Source organism: Trachemys scripta, chromosome 2 (assembly GCF_013100865.1).
Source record: "Trachemys scripta elegans isolate TJP31775 chromosome 2, CAS_Tse_1.0, whole genome shotgun sequence".
NCBI lineage: Eukaryota > Metazoa > Chordata > Testudines > Emydidae > Trachemys > Trachemys scripta.
The window spans coordinates 174824927-174844921 of NC_048299.1; the positions used below are offsets into that span (position 1 = coordinate 174824927).

Sequence of the window (19995 nt, forward strand, 5' to 3'; positions counted from 1 at the left end):
CTTCCTACCAAGAGCCACTGGGGCACCGAGTAATGGGACAAACCACAGGGATACTCACCAAACGCAATCAGCACCAGTGTGTAAGTAGTCAATGTATGGAAGGTGATTTTGGTCTCGAGACCAGCATGAGGTAGAAAAGACCATGCCAATATTTAGCCAAGGAATTGTCACTCCTAAAATAAAGGAATTAAAAATAAACTTTAATGGATTAGCATGTCAATTAAAAATTAATAAATGATATTTTTAGAGCACATTTCAGCTGAAAAGCCTGCTTCTCCATTGAGTTGAAGCAGGAGTTTTAAATGAAATGGTCACTAACATTACAGTAACTGTGGTTCTTCGAGCTATGTTGTCCATATATAGTCTACTCTTGGTGCGCATGCACCCAATACACTCGAGTCTGAATTATCCTCCTGGCCAGTGGTGTTTGTTGGGGCCATGCCTGCACTCTGAATGTCTTTGCGCCTTCCACCAAGCGCATAACGGGCAGGGCAGCCCTACCCACCCCTCAGTTCCTTCATCAATACAGAATCCAGATATTAACAGACTTTGTAGTAGCAGGAAACAAGGACAGGTTGTGAAATTATATATGGAGAAAACATCTCAAAGAAGCAGTTACTATAAGTAAGCCAACTGCTTTTCCATGTATATTCTACTGTTGATAACTCACAAGAAGTGACCTAGATCCCAGGAGATGGGTGTTGCAGTGTAGGATAGCCAAAATTCTCGCTTCCATGATAGAATAATGCTGGGTAAACGTACACACTGAACTCCCAAATAGCTGCTCTACAAACGACTAGGATGGGAATGTTTCTCAAAGAAGCAACTGAAATCTCAACAACACCCCGTCTTTATGAAAAATCAAATATGGGGCCCCTGACATCAATGCTTGTATCTGCCCCTCTCGTCTGACTGATGTTATCACTACCAGGAAGGCTGTTTTTATGGAAAGATGAGAAAGAATTTACAGCGAAAGGTCCAAGAGGTGGGCCGATTAACCCTGTGAGAACAATATTTAGATCCCAAAGAGGGGGAGGTTCTCTAACTTTCATAAGAATCTGGTCACTGCGGGGTGTGAGAATGTAGAAGCAGCTTGCAATGGACAGTGGAGAACTGAGATGGTTGCTAGAAGACCCCTTAAGCTCACAGATAGTTCAGTCTGTCTAGAATCTTTGCTTGAGATGGTATTAACTGGTGGTGTTGTGACCAGATCATGAATCTCTTCCATTTAGCAGCATAAATATATCTGGTAGAGTCTTTTCTGCTGTGGACAGGGACACTCTATACTGTAGATGAGCAGGTTCTTTCTACTGAAGTCAGTCAGCCAACATTTATGCTGTGAAGTGTAGGGAATATGAGATGAAGGACTTGGCCATGCCTCCATATTATGACCTCTGGTTGGAGAGCTACATGTATTGATGGTTGAATGGAGCGATTTTTCAGGCCTGATACCAGAACTGTCTTGGTCGCGCTGGAGCTACCATGATTATTATGGCAGAGCGCCATCTGAGCTTCCTGAAAGCAATAGGGATGAACGGAATTGGAGGGTAAGCGTACAGGAGGCCTAATGACCATGAAATCAGTAATGCATCAGGCAATGACCCCTGACTTAGTCTCCCTCCAAAAGAGAAATTTTGACATTTCCTTTTTACTCTTTTGGCAAAGAGGTGAATGCTGGGATGACTACACTTGAGAGAGATGTCTTACGTTGTCATCTATCAACCTGTAAAGGTTGTTTGAAAACTGCTCACTGAGGGGATCTGCCAGCACATTCTGTATTCCTGGCAGATGAACAGCCTTCAGAGTAATTTCATGATGGATACAAAAGTTCCAAAGATGTACACACTCTTAACACGAAGGAGTAGACCTTAGTCCCCACTGCTTGTTTACATAAAATGGCTATTAGCTCCAGGACATTTGTGTGGAGCCTTGCTTCCTGAGGAGTCCATGTAGCTTGTGTTTGGTGATTGTCTAAATGGGCTTTCCACGCTAAAGTAAAGGAATCTGTCACCGATGTTTTTGATGGTATTGGAGGGGAGAATGGCTGTCCCTTTGCAGACTTTGAAGGTCCCCTTCCACCAATTTAATGACAGGACTTCTGGGTGGAACATGTATTAGGATGGACAGGTAATGTTTGCTTGGCTGATGCATAGTACAGATCGCAAACACCCTTGCATGCAACAGAAGTCTGGCAGGCTGAATTACAAAGGTGCAGGGGCCATGTGTCCTAGCAGTCAAAAAAGTTCTCGCAGATATCATGTCGTAAACGTGCAGGTCGGCAGTATGACTTGGAATCTCAGGTGGTAGACAAGTCATCACTGTTAGGGAGACAAGTATGACTGCTATGAATTCTGTTTTTTGTGTTGGGAGTCAGTACTGACTTCTCTTTGTTTACTTTAAGGCCTAGAGAGGTGAACAGTTGCAGAGTCCGTTAAATGGAGTCTATTACTTGTTGGCACAACTTCCGATGAATTAGCTAATCATCAAAATATGGGAAAACTTGGACTCCCTGTCTTCTGAGGTAAGTGGCCATCACCACCAGCCATTTTATGAATACCCTTCGTGCTGTTGGTAGGCCGAATGGTGATGCCCTGTGCTAGTAGTGGCAATTGCCCACGTGAAACCTGAGGTATCTTCTGTGGGCAGCTGGGAGAGCTATATGGAAGTGTCTGGGAAGTCGAGAGCTACATACCCGTTATTCTGATTTAAGATTGGAATTAGAGAGGCCAGAGTCACCATCCTGAATTTGAGCTTGCAGATGAAGATGTTCAGCTCTCTGAGGTTCAGAATGGGTTGCCGGCTGCCTTTGTTTTTGGGAGTCAGACAATAATGAGAGTAAAATCTCTTTCCCCTTTGTTCCTGAGAAATTTCTTCCACTGCTCCAAGACTAAGAAGTGACTGCATCTTCTGATATAGCATGCTTTCAATGAGAGAGGTCCCTGAATAGGGATGGGAAAGGCGGGTTGGGGAGGGCTAGAACTGTATGGAATAACATATAAACTACAATTTCCAAGACCCAGCGGTCAATATAATTGGTGCTCCAGGACCCATTGATTAAATAAATTATTCCCAAATGAAGGGAATATAATTGGGAGAGCCAAAGGGGTTTGCTTTAGACCAAGAAGTCAAATCTGCTGCCTTCATGTCGACCGAGGTTGATCAGCAGAGAGGGTGGTGTGGATCCTGATGACCTCCTTCTGGGAAATTTCAGACATTTCCTAAGTGCCTGTATTGAAGGTAAAAGGATTGCCTCTGTTGTGGCTAGTGTTTACATTGCTTACACTTCGGTGCAGGAGTGTGGACTCCTAAGAAGCTCAGTGTGGCACACAAGGCCTTTAGGGCTCATCTGTTTTCACACTAACAAGTTCAAATTCCTCAAAGGGGAGATCATCAACTGTTATTTGAGTTTCTTTACGGATCCCTGAACTGTGGAGCCAGGAGAATCTCCTCGTAGCAATTGAGGTGGCCATAATCTAGAGCAGCGGTTTGCAACCGGGGGCCTGTGAGCCCTTTCATGGGGGCTGCAGAGCCTGACCACTGAAACCTAGTGCCCCCCATGGGCCTGAAGCAGGGAGTGGCACAGGGCAGAAGCCCCGAGGCCTGGAGTCTCCATGGGGCTGAATCCCCAAGGCGCCCCTCCACCCCCCATGGGGCTGAAGCAGGGAGCGGCACAGGGCTGAAGCCCTGAGCCCCAACACCCCTCGTGGGGCTGAAGCCAGGAGCAGCGCGGGGCTGAAACCCCGAGTCCTCTACCCCCCCTGCAGCCAGGAGCAGCGTGGGGCTGAAGCCATAAGCCCCAGCACCCCTTGTGGGGCTGAAGCTGGGAGCAGTGCGGGGCTGAAACCCCAAGCTCTCCCATCCCCCTGAAGCTAGGAGCGGCAGGGCTGAAGCCCCGCCACCACAGGCAGAAACCGTGAGCCCATGGGCAGAGTTGAGGGGCACAAGGATGTTGCCCTCCAATCTGCAGTGCCTTACCCAGAGTGAGGTAGTCCTGGGGGCAACTCCACTCCTCCCCTGACCTCCTCCTCTCCCTCAGCCCCCCACCCTCTGGCCTGATCGTGGGCAGGAAGACAGAGCCAGGCAGTGAGGGGCAACTGCTCCTTTGGCTGATGGTGCTATGGAGTGGGCAGCCGTGGCATTTCCCCATATGCTGCTGGTGCCTGGGGTTGCATCTGCTCCTCAGCTCCCAGCCTCCTTTGACTGCTCACGCAGCCAGTCAGAGCCCTCAGAGTAGCCACCGCACACAGCCCCAGACAGGGGGGTGTCCTGATGAGATGAGTCAGGGGCTGGAGGTGGCACTCCCGCCCTGGACCCCACTGTGCAGAGCTGGCACGAGCCCTGCTGGCCTTCTCCCCACAAATAGAAGTCAAACTATGCCTATGCCCCAGGGTCCCACCCTTGGTCTGGAGGGCCCCCCCGCTGGTCCCTGGAGTTTTTCTAGCATGTTGAGGAGGGCCTCAAAGAAAAAGGTTGAGAACCCCTGATCTAGAGGCTGTATCTGCAGCACGTAGGGATGCCTGTAGGGACACGGTTCCGTGAGCTGACTCAGCCGTGATATACATTGTCTTAGGGAAATTGGTGTCTAAATCTGGTCATAGAATCCCAACAAGACAGGATGGTCTTCTGTCTGGGTCTCCTCATCTGAGCCTTGACCAGTCTGCTCTGCAGGTAGTGGAGCAGTTGGTCTAGTTGTAATGCCCCATTGTAAAGCTGTGGTTGAGATCTAGCACTCGACTAGAATGCTGATGCAGGCCTTCTAGCATGATGCATTTCCCTTGGAGCCCTATAAGGCCAACAGTACTGGTAGGCAAAATGGCAGATATTGAAGGGGTAGGGTATCAAAGTATAGTATCCCTTTTTGAACTTTTGTATCTGTGGTAATAGGAAGTAGCCCATGACATTCTCTCGGGTGTGAACGATCCTGAATACCTACACAGCAAGGAACAACCTGGTGAAACCTCCCCTAGTGCTTTCAGAGTCGGAAAGTGCATATTCCTCCAGAACAGGAGCTGTACCAATTGGTGTGCGGAAACCCCCACGGAATGTGCTTTAGCTGGTTCCGTAGATGTGTGCAGTACCAGTGTCAGGACAGCTGTTGGACAGTAGTGGGCAATTTGGTATCAAGGAGATCAATAGGTCTTTAGACGCTGTATTGGATTTTGGTAGTGAATATGTTAGCACTGAAGTCAAATTAAGGAGACTGAACTGGAACCAGGAGCCTTGGTGCTGAGGAGTCGGAACCAGGCATTTGTGCAGTACGACAAAAGACAGTCCGGAGGCATGAAGACTTGTGCCTGCATGGGTGCCAGTGGGACCGTTTTGGGGCCTTGTGTCACCCCTTGTGGCTCTTAAAGTAAAGGACCTGGTGAGGAGGAATCTCTGTCTCTTTTCTTTATGAACCTCGTGGTCTTTCTTCCCTGCCACCTGACATTTTCAAGACAAGCAGATTTAATCTTTAGAAACAGGAACTTCATCCCCATGAGTAGCTGATGACTTCCTCAGAGGTTTCCGCCCTGGGCATCCTGGAGCCTGAGAAGGAACACAGATGTCTCCAAAAGAAATGTCTTTATTAAGCAAGTCTCCCTAGCTAATACCACACAGAACATTTGGTGGGGGGGAGGAGGGAGGGAATCTGCTTACCAGGCACAGCACCAAGATGTCGCAGGATGGATCCTGTATTATTAGGAAGGACTGTAAGGTTCCACCCATGCCTGTTGAATGAAGTGATTCACACATTGTTATGTGTCAACATTAAAAACAAACTGGTCTAATAGTTGCTCTACATCTCAAACATCTGTAGTCATTCTCCTGACCTATAGTCTTATATGGATTCTGTACTGAATAGAATAGCTGTAGCATAACATGCAAAATGCTATAAAAATCCAGATTATTTATCTGATTTTACCTTGAGAATGGTTCAGATTTTCCCACAGGAAAGCCGCTCCCATGTGTGTTGGTATCCACTTTCCCACAGTGCACTGCTACATGGCAATCCTTCTGTTCCACTAACCTCCAGTATTCTTGCTATAGCAGAAGAAGGCGATAGTAAATGTTTAGTCCAACGAACAGAGTGAGAAAATTCCTTTACATGTTCACCAATCAACAGAAGGTTACAGTGCACTGATACTCTACGTGTTGCTCCAACAAAACATCTCCTCTTAGAGATGGATATACAGAACTTTCAAAATAACAATGAATTAAGACTTAACATCCCTTTTGGAGACTATTTATTTCTATTTTGCAGATGGGGAAACTTAGACAGAGTGGTGAAATGACTTGTGCAAACTCACACAGGAAGACTTTTGCAGAGTCAAGAACAGAACTCCTATCCCCCGACTCCCATGCTGGTGCTTCAACCACAAGACCAACCAACCCTCCTGCCTGTCTTTAACTTGTCAGTGCCCTTATTGATGATATTAAGTAATGTCAGCGGGAAGAGCAGAGACAACATCTTAATTCTCTTCCTGCATCAGACACCTTCAACCAGTCTACTGTGCCACTTTGCGATTTAACTTTGCAGAGCCATCCCTAAATCCTCCATACGGAAAGATTTCCCATCCCTAGGTGCTCTCGTGCCCCTCACCTCTATTTCAGCTACCGAAGGCTCCTTGCTGAAGCACATGTTCATGATGTTTCTTGCTGTCCGGTAAAAGGTTGTTAAAGAAACAGACCTACCCTGTGAATCAAGAGAGTACAATTAAAAGTGAAATTAAAAATAGTATCTCCACCCCACCCCCCAGTGTTATTTGCTGTGCAAATCTTACCTTACACAGCCCAAAACCGGGAGAGGGGAAAGGACAGAACGTTCTCTAAGAATAGGTACAACAGAGTCCATTGATCTAATATACATTTCTTCCTGGAGCAAGCATCTTAAATGCCATTAAAATCAGTAGAGGATTCCAGCTTTTATCATGGCAAGCAGCAGCTGATACAGCAAGTGAACCTATGCAGATGATATTTTAAAACTTGCACCCAGTCAGTTTCCATTTTTAAGGTCTCACTTGTTAAAACACTTTTCCTAAACTCATTTAACCTATTTTTCTGTGCAAACAGATGCTGTTCAGGATAGAACATGCATTACAGGTGGACACAAAAAGGATGAGCTGGAGCTATATTATACTTTATATTCAGTAATTGCATGTATAACAAAAACAACAACAACAAGGCAGCTAGGCATGGTTCAATAACAATATTATTAAGACCAGGGATTGGTATGGGATGGTGGGGATGGGGAGTTACAAAAGCAAAATAGTAGAATGCGTGTTGCTTCCTTCGTCCACTACTTTGTCTGCACGATATCCTTCAGATTGTAAGCTGGGTGGGACAAGGAACTGTCTTATTCTGTTTCTATAGAGCACTTAGCAAACTTTTCAATATTCTTTTGCGTGTATATTATTCTTATATTATTAGATGCTCACACACGCATATAATAATAAACACATTTTCAATCTAATAGAGATCCATAGGAAGACATAGCATCGGCGCTTCATATATCTGCAACCAGATTGCCAAAGATCTTAGTAAAATATGGAGGTCAAGTTCTCAGTGTATGATCCAAAGTTGGAAATGTGTAAAATAAGCCTTAGAAGTGTTTTTATGTTAGTATTAACTGAGACCATGTTAAAGGCTTACAGGAAAAGAACAGTGTGGAGACAGGAAACATGCCCTCCCTTTAAGGCTTGGGATATTGGAACCTGCCTATACCCTCTGGTGAAAATGCAGCCTATATTTAGGTGCTTCAAGTTCTTCCATCACTCTAGACTAAGAAAATAACCTTAAAAAGTTAAGGGACGTGAAGGACGACAGCCACTTAGCCACCAAACTTTGCAATATTTTGGTCTGGCCATGGTGATGTGTACCAATTGTAATAGGCCAGGCCAAGAACAAGACTTGAAAAGGAATTTCTGCTTTACAAACATGAAGTTTATCCCTTGTCCCCATATCTACCTCTCTTTCCTCTGACACCCAATTACCTTCCTTCACATTTGCCAACCCTCTTCCTCTCAAAAAATAAAGAAAAACCTAAGATCCACCACCCCAGGAGCTAAACTTCTGGTAAATGACCATTTAATCAGCTGGATTATTATTATTATTATTATTTTTAATGGTGAAACATGATCTGCTAAATTGCTAAGACTATATTTCTGCTTAGTTTGAGCAAGAACTCTACCCAAGAGTAAACCAGGAACAATTACACAGCAGTTTTTTTTTCCTATAAGAGACTAAGTCTTTTGCTAAAATATCTAGGGTCCTATCATTTTGTTTTTGTTTTGTTTTAAACCGAATGCAGGGCAATTAGCTGCTACAAGAAGTCTGCAAAATGCCCAGGGCCCCAGACTCTCATAAACCTCAGAGTTGGATGCTCTGTGATACAATGAGCAATTGCCTTCATCTTTTACTGCCCTTGTGAATCTTTTATTGAGGCAGGCTTTTAAAACATGTCCTCAAATTGTTCTGCTCCTACAAACAGTCTTCAAACTTGTCATCAGGGAAGTATATGTACGAGCTGCTAACAAATGCTCTGTAGAAGCTTTTTAGGTTTAAGATTGTTTGCCTGCTACTTTGTCATACAAAACAGAATAGGATTCAGGACTGAGCCTCCAAAATTAACTATGTCCTCCAAATTCTGAGATGGGCAGTTGCGCTATCATAGGGAAGAAACCTGCATACAATAGTGGACAGAATCATTTAAAAAAGATTGAGAAAAATCAAGAACTTCCATCAAAAATTTCACATCCTTCCGCCTTAGCTCGAAAGTCACAAAACATATATGGGCTGATGAGCTTTCTACATGAAAAATTTGACACCATTTTCTTGAGGATCATTAAGAGAAAATATTTTAAGGTTTTTTGCTATAAAATGGAGCTGGCTGAAAATAGACTCACAATACAAAAGTATTACTGAAGTGCAAAACACCTTTTGAGGTTCCTGAGAAGATTTTAACAGTTAATACTAAGGATCCTCTAGGAACTTAGAAGTATTAAACAGAATCTTTGAAGCAGTGAGGAGCCTTAACAGAAGAATAGCTGAATGGCAAAATTCTATTGTGATACTTCATTCTACATACTTTCCCTTTTCTCTCCTTAATAGTAATGTAAGAGTCCTGAAAATTAACTCAAGTCAGGAGAGCCCAGACTACGGCTAGATGAAATTTTTCAGACAGTTTTTTTTGGCTGAAAAACCCAAATTCAGGTCAACCAAACATTTCATGAATTTGTGCCATTTTTAGTGAACTGTTGTGGTTTTAACTAATTGTTCTGTCATTATCCAAACAAAACACACAAACCCAGATTTTTTCCTGCTAGACTCGCCAGGGGAGTTAGGCATGCGAAGGAAGAGGTAGTGGTGGTGTGGGAAACCCAGGTTTGAATCCCAACTCTAGAGCAGGGACTGGAACCCAGTCTCTCCCTCCCAGGTGAGTGCCCTAATCACCGGTCTGTTGGCTCTTCTGGGATGGGGGTATCAATATCTCCTGCTGAAGCAGTTTCACTTTGTATAAATAATTAGTCATTAGAGCGGGGGCTCGAACCTTGGGTCTCCCACCTCTCAAGCCACCAGGCCACAGAGTCACACTCTCTCTCTCTGGCCCAATGACTATTCAAGTATTTTATCAAAATATTTTATTACTTCTGTATATGGCATTAGTGAGAACTGTACTTGAAAACAAGTGGTCTCTTCCTAAAAATATGCCCCAATATAACCACAAGATATTAGACTTGATGCAGGAATTACTGGGTGAAATTCTATGACCTGTGTAACGTAGGCAAGGACAGATGAGCACAATGGTCCTTTCCGGCCCTAAATCTATTAATTTACAAAAACCTTTCTTGAAGTGGAGCTAAGGTTGCTGTCACACAATAGGACCTTTCTATCCCTTTACCCTTCTGGAACATAAGACTTAAAAACTCAAATATTAGGAAATATTCACTTAAGGTCTTCTCACATATCCCCAAAAAAATGTTAGTGTGACAAGAAATGCCACCCTCCCCCCAACAAACATACTTATGCAAGCCAGGGAATCTGCAGTTAAAGTGCTGTTTCATTCATAATGAAAGCACACAACCTTAGCTCTAATCCATAAATAGTACGGCTCAGCTAAGGCATCTGCACACTATGGCTGGGAGCCACACTTGACTCACAGCAAGGCAGCTGTTCATTCTGCAGAGTCAAGTACAAAATATTATCTTAAAAACAAAAATGAGTTCGCTTTCAGAGCTTGTTCTCGATGCGAGACACCAGTTCTCACTGCATGTTTTTCCTCTACCTCTGTACAGAAAAGTATAAGACACGTTGTGATTTTAGTAACAGAACCGGAGTTTAAGGCTAGGTGGTCAGATTTTGGGGGGGGTTGTGTCTCTGGAACCCCTTAAGCAAACATTCTCAAATGTGTACTATATATTCTACCCTGGCCCATACCAATTTTCAAACAGGTTTGAGTCTGACTGCATGTGTGGTTTTAAGGAGGATTGCAAGTTTGGTTGTAAGCAGAAAACATGTTGCAATGTTATCTATAGTACCACCCTGTAATTCAAGACTTCCTGTCTGGTTTGGTTCTTGTATCTTGGCTGCCTTTGCTAGATGGGGGTAGCATGAATCATGTCAGCCCTGAAGTTCACTAATATTTAAATAGTTTATGTGCTAAAGCATATGCACATTTTAAAAGTACATTTATTAAACTTCATTAGACCTCTACTTGGTCATGTCACAGTGCCGGGGCAGGACTTAATGCCTTCTCAAGGTCCCTTCCAGTCCTACATTTCTATGATTCTATACTGGGTCCAATATTGCAAAGTCCTGAGAGCCTACCACAAGGTGTTGAAAGCGCATCAATGAGAGTTTAAGAGCATTTAGCACTTTGCAGGAGGCATTCAGAACTTCGCAGGTTCAGGCTCATTATCGGAGTGTTCATTCCTGAACTTCTCCCTTAATTCTAATGGCTGATTAGGATATTTCTCTGCATAGACTCACTCTTTTTGTGTACAGTCTCTCATCTCCCTCTAAAATGTAACTCTTGGGGACTTTATACTGGTAAGCAGTGGGGTGGTGTTTTCTCCCTTTCGTTAAGGTTGTATGTGCAGATCAGTATGTCCTAGTCATGTTTCATTTGTTATTAAATTCAAGATATTAAGTACAAAAAAGGCCTTTTAACTATGCACAGGGATTATCATTAATGTAGCTGCCATTAGATAAGGCTTGTATCTTAATGTGATAGAAACGTCGTTAACGGTTTGTTTTAACACGGGAGTGAGAAGGAAGTCCCAGAACAGAAAGCTCTTCAGCTGACAAATTCTAATGCATTGCTGGGCAGAAGAAATGTGAATGAACTTTCTTAAATGCAATTCATGAGCTTAGTCAGTCTCTAAATAGCTCAACAAAAACTACTTTGGACAGTAACACTGGGAATGCTATCTGTTTTCATTTCATAGTGACAGGAGTGAGACTGGGGAGGGAAAAGTGGTATAGCAGCTTACTGGCCACAGACAGTAAGTACTGTATATTTCTCCCTCTCAGCACTGCTAAACAATTCAATCTAACTAAAAAGTACACTGCAAGTTATGATGCCAATTCTTGCTCAATAGTGGGAGGCTGCCAATAAAATACAATGAAAGAGACAACAATCCTTTGTAAATGGGTGTGTTTAAAGTCTGGAGGAACAAGCATTATGACCATTTGTGCTTAGCAAAATTTGGCATCGCAGTTGAAAATATTGTTTGCATTTCAATTCGCACTTTCTAAATCTTGTGTATTTTTAGCGACATTAGTTTTGATGGCTCTATCAGGGGAGCAGTACTCTGCTCAACTGGCAAGAAACAGGCGTGAGAGAGAGTGGAACGTTACTTTAAATGTCACTAAAAAATGAAAACAAATGTTGTCTCTGCTAGGATAATTGCTTAGTGTATTTCTTAGAAAGAGTCAACTCCATAGATGGAGGGGGACTAGTGGTCTATGTAGAACATCCACAAAAATAACATTTTCTAGTCTGTCAAGCCCCAGTAAGATCAGGATGGAGTTAATACCCCCTCATCAAACTGCCTGCAGCAATTAATAGTCGAGCAATTGACGCTGGAACACCACTGTGGCCCTTGACTGACTCCAGCTGGGTCTTACCACAGTGCAGCGCAGAGAACATCTGCTTCAATGCTTTCACAGAAGAAAATCAGCAGAAGTGGTCTTTACTACCTTGTATATACACTTGTGTAAATCGCTAAGAACTCCCTTCTCCTCCTCCTCCTTCTCGATCTCCTTTTCCTGAGCGAAGAGTCGCCGCCTGCCCGTTTTCAATGGGATATCAACTTCTTTCAACTTGTTACGGAAGCCGTTTTTGTGAACCACACCATTGATGAGTCCATTTTTGGGCTCGAACCGGGGCAAGGAATGGAACTTATAGGCGTTTTCTGAGTGTCCCTCCAAAGGACCTTTCCTCTTCTCTAAGATCTCCTTTTCCAGCAGGACTTCCTTCTCTAGTTTCTTGTGCTCCTCAGAGGAGAGGGAGTCATAGGAGAGCAAGTACTGGCAGTAGGCTTCCTGCAGCTTTGCTAGCCTGTCCTGTGCAGTTCTGGGGATGCGTAGCATATCTGCCAGCTTGTTCCATTTCTTGAGGTCAGTCACTTGCTGCATGCCACCCATTTCATTGATCAGCTGGAAAAAGCAGGCCAAATCTAGCTCACAGCCTCCTGGAGTCCGTGTGTGTGGGGTGGTGGGGAGGGAAGAGGGAAACACAGGAAACAGTTAGGAAAATTTTTCGCAGACTACATTCAACATTTCTTTACTACTTATATAATATCAGATTCTGTTCAGGTGGGACACTCCATTTTCTCAAAATCCTCAGTAATGCAGATACGAAAACAGAATGGAACAGTCAAATATTCAGTGTTTCCATTTTTAAAGTGCCCAAGTTCTGACTAAGATACTCAGATTGCGAAGATTATTTATTAAGTGGATCATATTTTGGTGTTCACACTAACCTTCCCCACGGCTACTTTTGGCCTCCATTTTGGGTTCAGTTGCCACGTCACAAGTTCAAGCCCTAGCTCTGCCTGATTAAGGTTGGTCTTCTATATTCCAGGTGAATACCCGACTGATACGCAGCTACTCTGAGGGCATGCCTCCCAATCTCTCTCTCTCCCTCACCCCTCTCCCCACCCTCCTTGAAATTTCATCCACTCAGAAACCTTCCCAGTGAACTTTAGTCAAAACTGATTTTCCACAAAAAGTTTTAGTTTTGATGAATCAGCATTTTTGAAAACAAAAAAATTCCCAACCAGCTTTATATAGGCGTAGTGCAGAGTTTTTAAACATTGGTACAACACTTTCAAAATATGAAGCATTATATAAAGGAGCTAAGTATTACTATTAAAGCATTTTTCTACATTAGTAAACAAAAACAAGGGGAAAACCAGGAGGAAAAACTGAGGAAAATGGAGATTCATATCTCCATAAGCATCACAAACATGTTTCTGTCAACTCAAACAGATGAAATGTGACTGATCTAAAGTAAAAAGCTCCAGATGGGTCCACGGAGTGGCGTCCTCTAGTAATTTAGTAAAGACGGTCATTTGCATTTTAAACTGTGTATTAGTTTTAGAAACTGCAAGACCATCAGGAGAATGATTCATTACTTTCTGGGAAGCTTCAATCAAAGAAAAAAAAAAAGAATATACAAAAGCTTTTAAATTCTAGCATAAAGACAGTCAAATTAATGATAAACTTTCCATCCAAAAATAAAAATTTTAAAGAAAATCTCAGTATCACATTTAGTCAAAGGACAAAATTAATCATCAACAGAAAAAGGTTCACAAACTGACCAAAAACTGCCCATAAATAAGGAGGACAACTGCTATAGGAAAAACTAAAAACACAACATGACGATCATCAACATTGTTCCCAAGTCATCCTTATCTCCTCTTTCCATTCTGAGAAAGTCATGGAAACATGAAGGATTAGCAGTCTTTTAATGTGAATTTAATATGACTTGGAAACTGTACTGTAAAACAGAAAGAAGCATCATCATTCTAAATGACACCTCCACTGCTGCGATGATAGCTACCTCCTCTCAAACCCAATCAACAGTCTGTCCTGTTCAGATTCCTCTACTATGCCTTTTAGCATAGCATCTGAGCTGTATGTGTGCATCTCCTGCAAATTAGCCATACTGTCTTACAGTATTTCATAGCTGTTCTAAGATTTCTCATCTCCATTCTCTTCCTTGACCGTTTTTCCCTACCCTTCAGCACTTTCCTTTGAGGCAAACTCAGTGACGAGGCTCAGAAGCCTGGAGACACATGGAAAATTTTTGCAAAGTTTATCAACAGTGCTGCAACTGAGGCAGAACATTTTGGGGGGAGTCCCTTATTAAAATGTTGATAGCGCATCACTGGTTAGATGACAAAAATGCCTGTGCCTGGACCACAGGATAGTTTGTACTGGTGCTGAAACAATAGGTAACGATTTTCCAAGTGTTTGACAATGCTCTAGGGTAGGTCACAGGGCAGAACAAGTATGTCTTGTGTAGCAACCATTCCTAGTTAAAGTAGTGCAACTTCCACTTACGAGGAGAGGGGTGGTGAGAGCAACACCATGGGAGAAAGGAAACAAATTTGAGAGGTTTTTGTTCTGTTACTTGTAATCCTTCACATAAAATCGCACTCAAGCAACACACAGCTTTTTTGCTCATGCACCATTGACAAACAAATGGAAGGTATATGATCTGTATGAAGCGGAGTAACATCCCTTCAATTCTGAAGGACTATGTTAATGGCTCAGTTTCATATTAAATGGCTTTGTAATACAACATAAATATCTGCATGCTCAGTTTAAATCACCAATCTCAAAACACTTCATCACATGCTTAAAAATGTAATGTTCTCAAGCACAACAAGATGGAAGCTACTTCAGAATGTCAGAGCTTGAGTCCTCTCACTGAATACGTATGCTGTACTACTGTGGGGGCTTTGTAACACCTGCCCTCGTTAAAGATTGTTAAATGGTTTCAGTTACAACTCCATTTCACATGGTCATAACTTTCTGAAACAAACACTCATTTTTAGGGTGAAACTTCCAGGGCTCATAGCAAATGGCTGAAATTGGAGACTTGGCAAGGGTTACTAAGGACTCTCATCTGACAGTTAAAAAAAAAATCTTTTGATTTGATAATGTTGGGATTATTTGAAAATTAATACTGAGCAAGCTCAGTGAAAAAAATGTAAAAAAAAAAAAAAAAAAAAATCTTCAGGTGTGCATTTAAGGCCACATCCTGGCCCCTCTGAAGTCAATGGCAAAACTCAATGATCTTCAGTGGAAATGGGATTTGGTCCTTACAGCAGGAGTATGCATGTGTGCACACTTGTTATCTCAAAGAATTTAAAATATCTACTGCTGAAGCCAATCTATTTCTAATCCATGTGCTCTGATTACCTTCAGATTTCTCTTCCCCTTCTCCTCAACATTTTGTTTGAATTTTAAACTTAAAATACATAGGAAATTAAATGTGTAAAGATTAACAGTAACACAATCTTAAAGCTGTGAGACCAGATACGCAAGAGCCAGGAAATTTAATCAAAAAGTTAATGTTGCATCAGTAGGTGTTAACGCTGCCATATTGCACATATGTTGTATTTTCCTCTTTCCCTTGCCAATGTAACATGAATTTAATACTCCTTGTTATTAACATACAACCATTACAGATATTAGAAATGCCGAAGGATCAATTTAATTCTGCTAGAGTAATCTTAACTTTTGGAATTCCCTGAACTTTTGAGTATTTGATCTCACAACTTAATATTACAGCAATCCTACTTTTCTTCAGGCATTGTACTGTAGAATACTAATCCTTACTCCCTTTTCTTAAATCCTGTTGAAATATTGTACTGCACATTACAAAGGAGTTCTTGGTTAATATTATAATCTTGCAATGTCTGAATTCTTTTGTTTTCTTCTTTTTTCATGTATTTATGTTGTGAAAACTGAAATAAAGTTTTAACATAGAAAAAATGGTGTGTACACCTGAGGTAGAAAGAAAGGAGTTTTCTTTAAACAAAGTAATGTGCAGAGCTGCCTCCCAGGGAATAATGCCTCAACTACAAAAGTAGTGCCTCAAGTTGTACTGTTAAAGGTCTCTGAGTTATAACTTGGTTAGAAGTTACTAAAAAAAGAAGTGTTAAATAAAAATTTGTAGCAACCAAGATAAATGTATTATATTTTCTAGGCTGCTTAGAAAAAGCAGATTTAAAGTTAAATTTCCTAAAGATTCAAATGTTTCCCTTAACTAGCATGTATGTTCTTTACAAGCCATTGTCACCTTTCTATTACTTATGTCATATCTGACAGCAGACCATAAACCAGGAATTCCTTTAAATAAACAATTCTCACTCAGGCATTAGCCATGGCAGCTACCTGCTGGGAGAAATAATGAAACCGCCATTTTGCAATGAACCACATTTTACTGCTTATTCTTGACACTTAATGGTTGTTAAATGTCTGCAGGTCACTAGAAATTTGTGATCTTAAGTGTCTGGATAACCAAACAGAAGTCAGTTCATAGACCTTTTTTTGTTTGGCTGGTTGATTGTTTTTTGAAAGAAGAAATTCTGGAGATGGAAAAAGTAAGATTCATTTTCTAGTTTAGCAGCACTACATAAATCGCAACAGAAAACCTCTTTGGAAAACCCCTAAAAACTTCCAATGTAACTTTAGATCAAGAATCTTAATATTTATATTTATTCGTTTTATAAGTAAGTTGGAGGGAAAAAGATGGTCTTGAAATTTGAGTAGAGAGACCTATGAAGCCTTTTGCCTTAGGTAAAATCAATGAAGAATCAGGCAGTAATAATGTGCTGAAGTGAATCAGCATGGAGAAGCCTGCACTGCACCCACCTGCACGGCACCTGGTCTATGAATAAACAGAGGGAAATCTAGCGTCCTGCAGTTTCACAGGGTTCAATTAATCACACAATCAAATGAAGCACAAAATTTACTGCGCAATGCTTATAAACCGAAGCCAAAGGCCACCAGGAGCCACAGCCCTTACCGATGAGTGGGAGCTCATCCATGCTAATGCCCTGAGATTTGAGGTGCTTCTTGATGCAGGCCAGCCGCTGCACGTTGGGTCCCCAGCGCCTGCTGAGCTTGTGTATGTGCTGAATCTGTGTCACAAACCGCATTTCATCATTCAGCTTGCACTCAGGTCTCCAGTCTGCAGGAGGAATCACCCTACACATCCCATACTTCTCTACCTGAGCTCGGACTGACTCAATGTATATCAACGGGTCATGGAACTCCTTCGCGGAGGGCCGAAGGATGGGAATCTCATCCATCATTGCCCACCCAGACTTGCTACTACCCTTTTCGTGCTTTCCTGTTGAGTCGTGTGGCTTGTGCAAGGACTCAGTTTGAGAGGTAGAATGATTTTCACAGGAGGCATTTTCAGTTTTACCGTGTGCTTGTTTCCCTGGCGTATTCTTTCCAGCAGTGGCTCTTTTCGGCCTATTTCTTTCCAGAATCTTCTCTGGCACTTCCTTTTTCACATGTCCATTCAGCAAGGGCTTTTCCACTGCTGCCTTTTTGCTTGCAGCTTCTGTCAAGCTGACCGCCCCTTTCATTTTCTTGCTGGGTGACTGTATTTTGTCTATATGATTCGTCTCTTCCAGCCTCCTCTTAGAATTGCGCAGCCCCTCTCTCAACTGTCTCCCCACCTCCTTAGTGCATGCCTTTTGGTTCAACTTGCCATTGACCTTGACACCATTAACAGCGATATTGTTAGACTTGGACGCTCCAAGGGATAGCACCTGTTTGCGGGTTTTTGCATTGCTACTTTCTGTTTTCCCTGAGATTGTATGGTGAACAGGTGAACTGGGTTTGTGGTGATTTAGTTTGGTTTCCTTGACCAGTTCTTTCTTGGCTTTGGTGTATGTGACGGTTCCCTTTGTCACTGTTGCAGTGTACTTCACAGTTTTGGATGGTGAAGGTCTGACTTCTCTCATCTTTTTGGCACTGGCTGCATTTGCACCTGGAGATGACATTCGAGTGATTCCGTTGACCTTAGAAACCTTGGAAGCCGGAAGTATTGTAGAGGAAGCAGAAGGAAGAAAAGAGAAAACAAAAAGTAAATTAATAAAAGACTATTTTAATGGAAACACCCACAGAGAACCAAGTCATGCAGTCCTGATGAGGCTGCAGGATATGGCTCCCTTAGCGCAATCTGCATTTCACAGGTTTCACCCAGAGAAGAGCAGGATCTGGACACTTTTTAAAATAAAACCAGAACTGAAAACAAATAAAGTCAAGCCTGCTCTCAGAGTATGAGGCAGGTACCTCTGCCTTAAGGAGAGGGTCACCTGACTCATGCAGCTCTAGTTAATAACACTACTCCATTCCTTATCTACTGTAAAGTCCTTGATAGCATCATGAGGACAGATGCTTGAGTCTATAACTAAAAAGAACTAACCATTCGCCTGTATCTAAAATAACTAGTGAGATGGACATGGCTGGTTAACATCAATGGAAGGTGCACAGAAAACCCACCCACTCCTTTACTGATCTGAAATTGATAAATCTATAAATCTGAAATTTATATTCAAAAACACAAACATCTGTTTGTCTATATCGCTGAAACACTATGTACCCGACAGATCAGGATGGCCGTCAAGGATCCAGTCTATCATATATACTGATTGTTGGGAGGCACTCTATTAAAATTGTTAATACAGAATAGAAGTTTGTACAGTAGTTCTGATATGTGCAGATACTTGGTTAAGTTTTATATCTGGGCAGTTTTACTTCTATACAGTATTTTATTGCATCATATTATCCAACTCAAGTGCTTTAAGTTATGCATTTAAACCCAGTTAGGAAACTAAAAGTAACAGCCTAACCATCAGAAGTGCTGAGCATGGACAACTATCATTGGCTTCCAAGGGAACTTCTGAAAACCAGGTCACTTCTATTTAAGTAACTAAGTTTAGGAAGCCAAGTTTAAACACTGCAGCTTTAAATTCTTAACATCAGCTGGGCATTAGCAGTTTATGAGAATGCAAAAAGCAACCACCAAATATCCTAAGTCCGGACCTTCTATATATGTACCGACAATGGATGCTCATACTGGATAACCACGCTTAACCCGAACTCAGTTAATACCTTGCACCTCTATAAATGTCCTTCCAAGGATTTCAAAACCATTTTCAAATAATTAAACTTCATAATCCCTCTGCAATAAAGACAAGTATTATTATCCCCATTTTATAGGGTGACCAGATGTCCCGATTTTTATAGGGACAGTCCCAATATTTGGGGCTTTGTCTTATATAGATACCTATTACCCCCCCCCCCCATGTCCCAATTTTTCATACTTGCTGTTTGGTCAGCCTACCATTTTATTACTGGATATATTGAGACACAGAAAAGGTTAAATGACCTGCTGAGATCACACAGTGAAATCAACAGAATGGTAAGGAGAACCTAGAAGTTCTGACTCCCACTCCGCTGCTCTAGCCTCTAGAATAAAAAGCCTCCCTCTTAGTTATGTCCCTTGGATTGTACTGTATATATACACATACACTCTCCACACAGTTTCTCTGCTGTTCTCAAGAGCCTGGAGCTGGAATGGTGCCCTTTTAAAACCAGCCAGCATTCTCCTCTTCACATGACTCCAGCCGTTAGAGAAACCGAAGCCCAGCTTCTTCTAAGGAAAACCTATTTACTGGATGGTTTCAGGTTTCCTTGTGAGCATTTTAGATAAACGGAGGCTTATACTGTATATAAAACTTAACCATTTACAATTAAAAATGCATTTGCGAGCCTGCCCCGTGACCTGGGAAGTGTTGAATGCAAGACCTGGGTAAGATTCTTTTTGGTTTCTCACTCCCTGGAGCAGGTGTGGCCTGGGAGAGCTGTGGAGGCAGCCCCTGACCATCAGGATGTACCTTGAGCATCCCCATCTTGCTTTTTTATGTAGCAGTGACTCTAAAGGAAATCCCAGGCAATCATTTAGGAGGGTAGCTG

The 19995-nt window shown here is 42.3% G+C and overlaps 1 protein-coding gene across 3 annotated transcripts in view; it reads right to left on the minus strand.

Annotated features, from left to right (window-relative positions):
- JARID2 (jumonji and AT-rich interaction domain containing 2) overlaps positions 1-19995 on the minus strand; it is a 61909-nt gene that overhangs the window by 24948 nt on the left and 16966 nt on the right. For all 3 annotated transcript variants that reach the window (XM_034762361.1, XM_034762362.1, XM_034762363.1), the window contains exons 3-8: positions 17027-18044; positions 12181-12674; positions 6584-6676; positions 5906-6024; positions 5641-5711; positions 59-173 (exon numbers count right to left, since the gene is read on the minus strand). In XM_034762361.1, the coding sequence (XP_034618252.1) occupies positions 59-173; positions 5641-5711; positions 5906-6024; positions 6584-6676; positions 12181-12674; positions 17027-18044 (1910 nt within the window). The remainder of the gene's footprint in view (positions 1-58; positions 174-5640; positions 5712-5905; positions 6025-6583; positions 6677-12180; positions 12675-17026; positions 18045-19995) is intronic.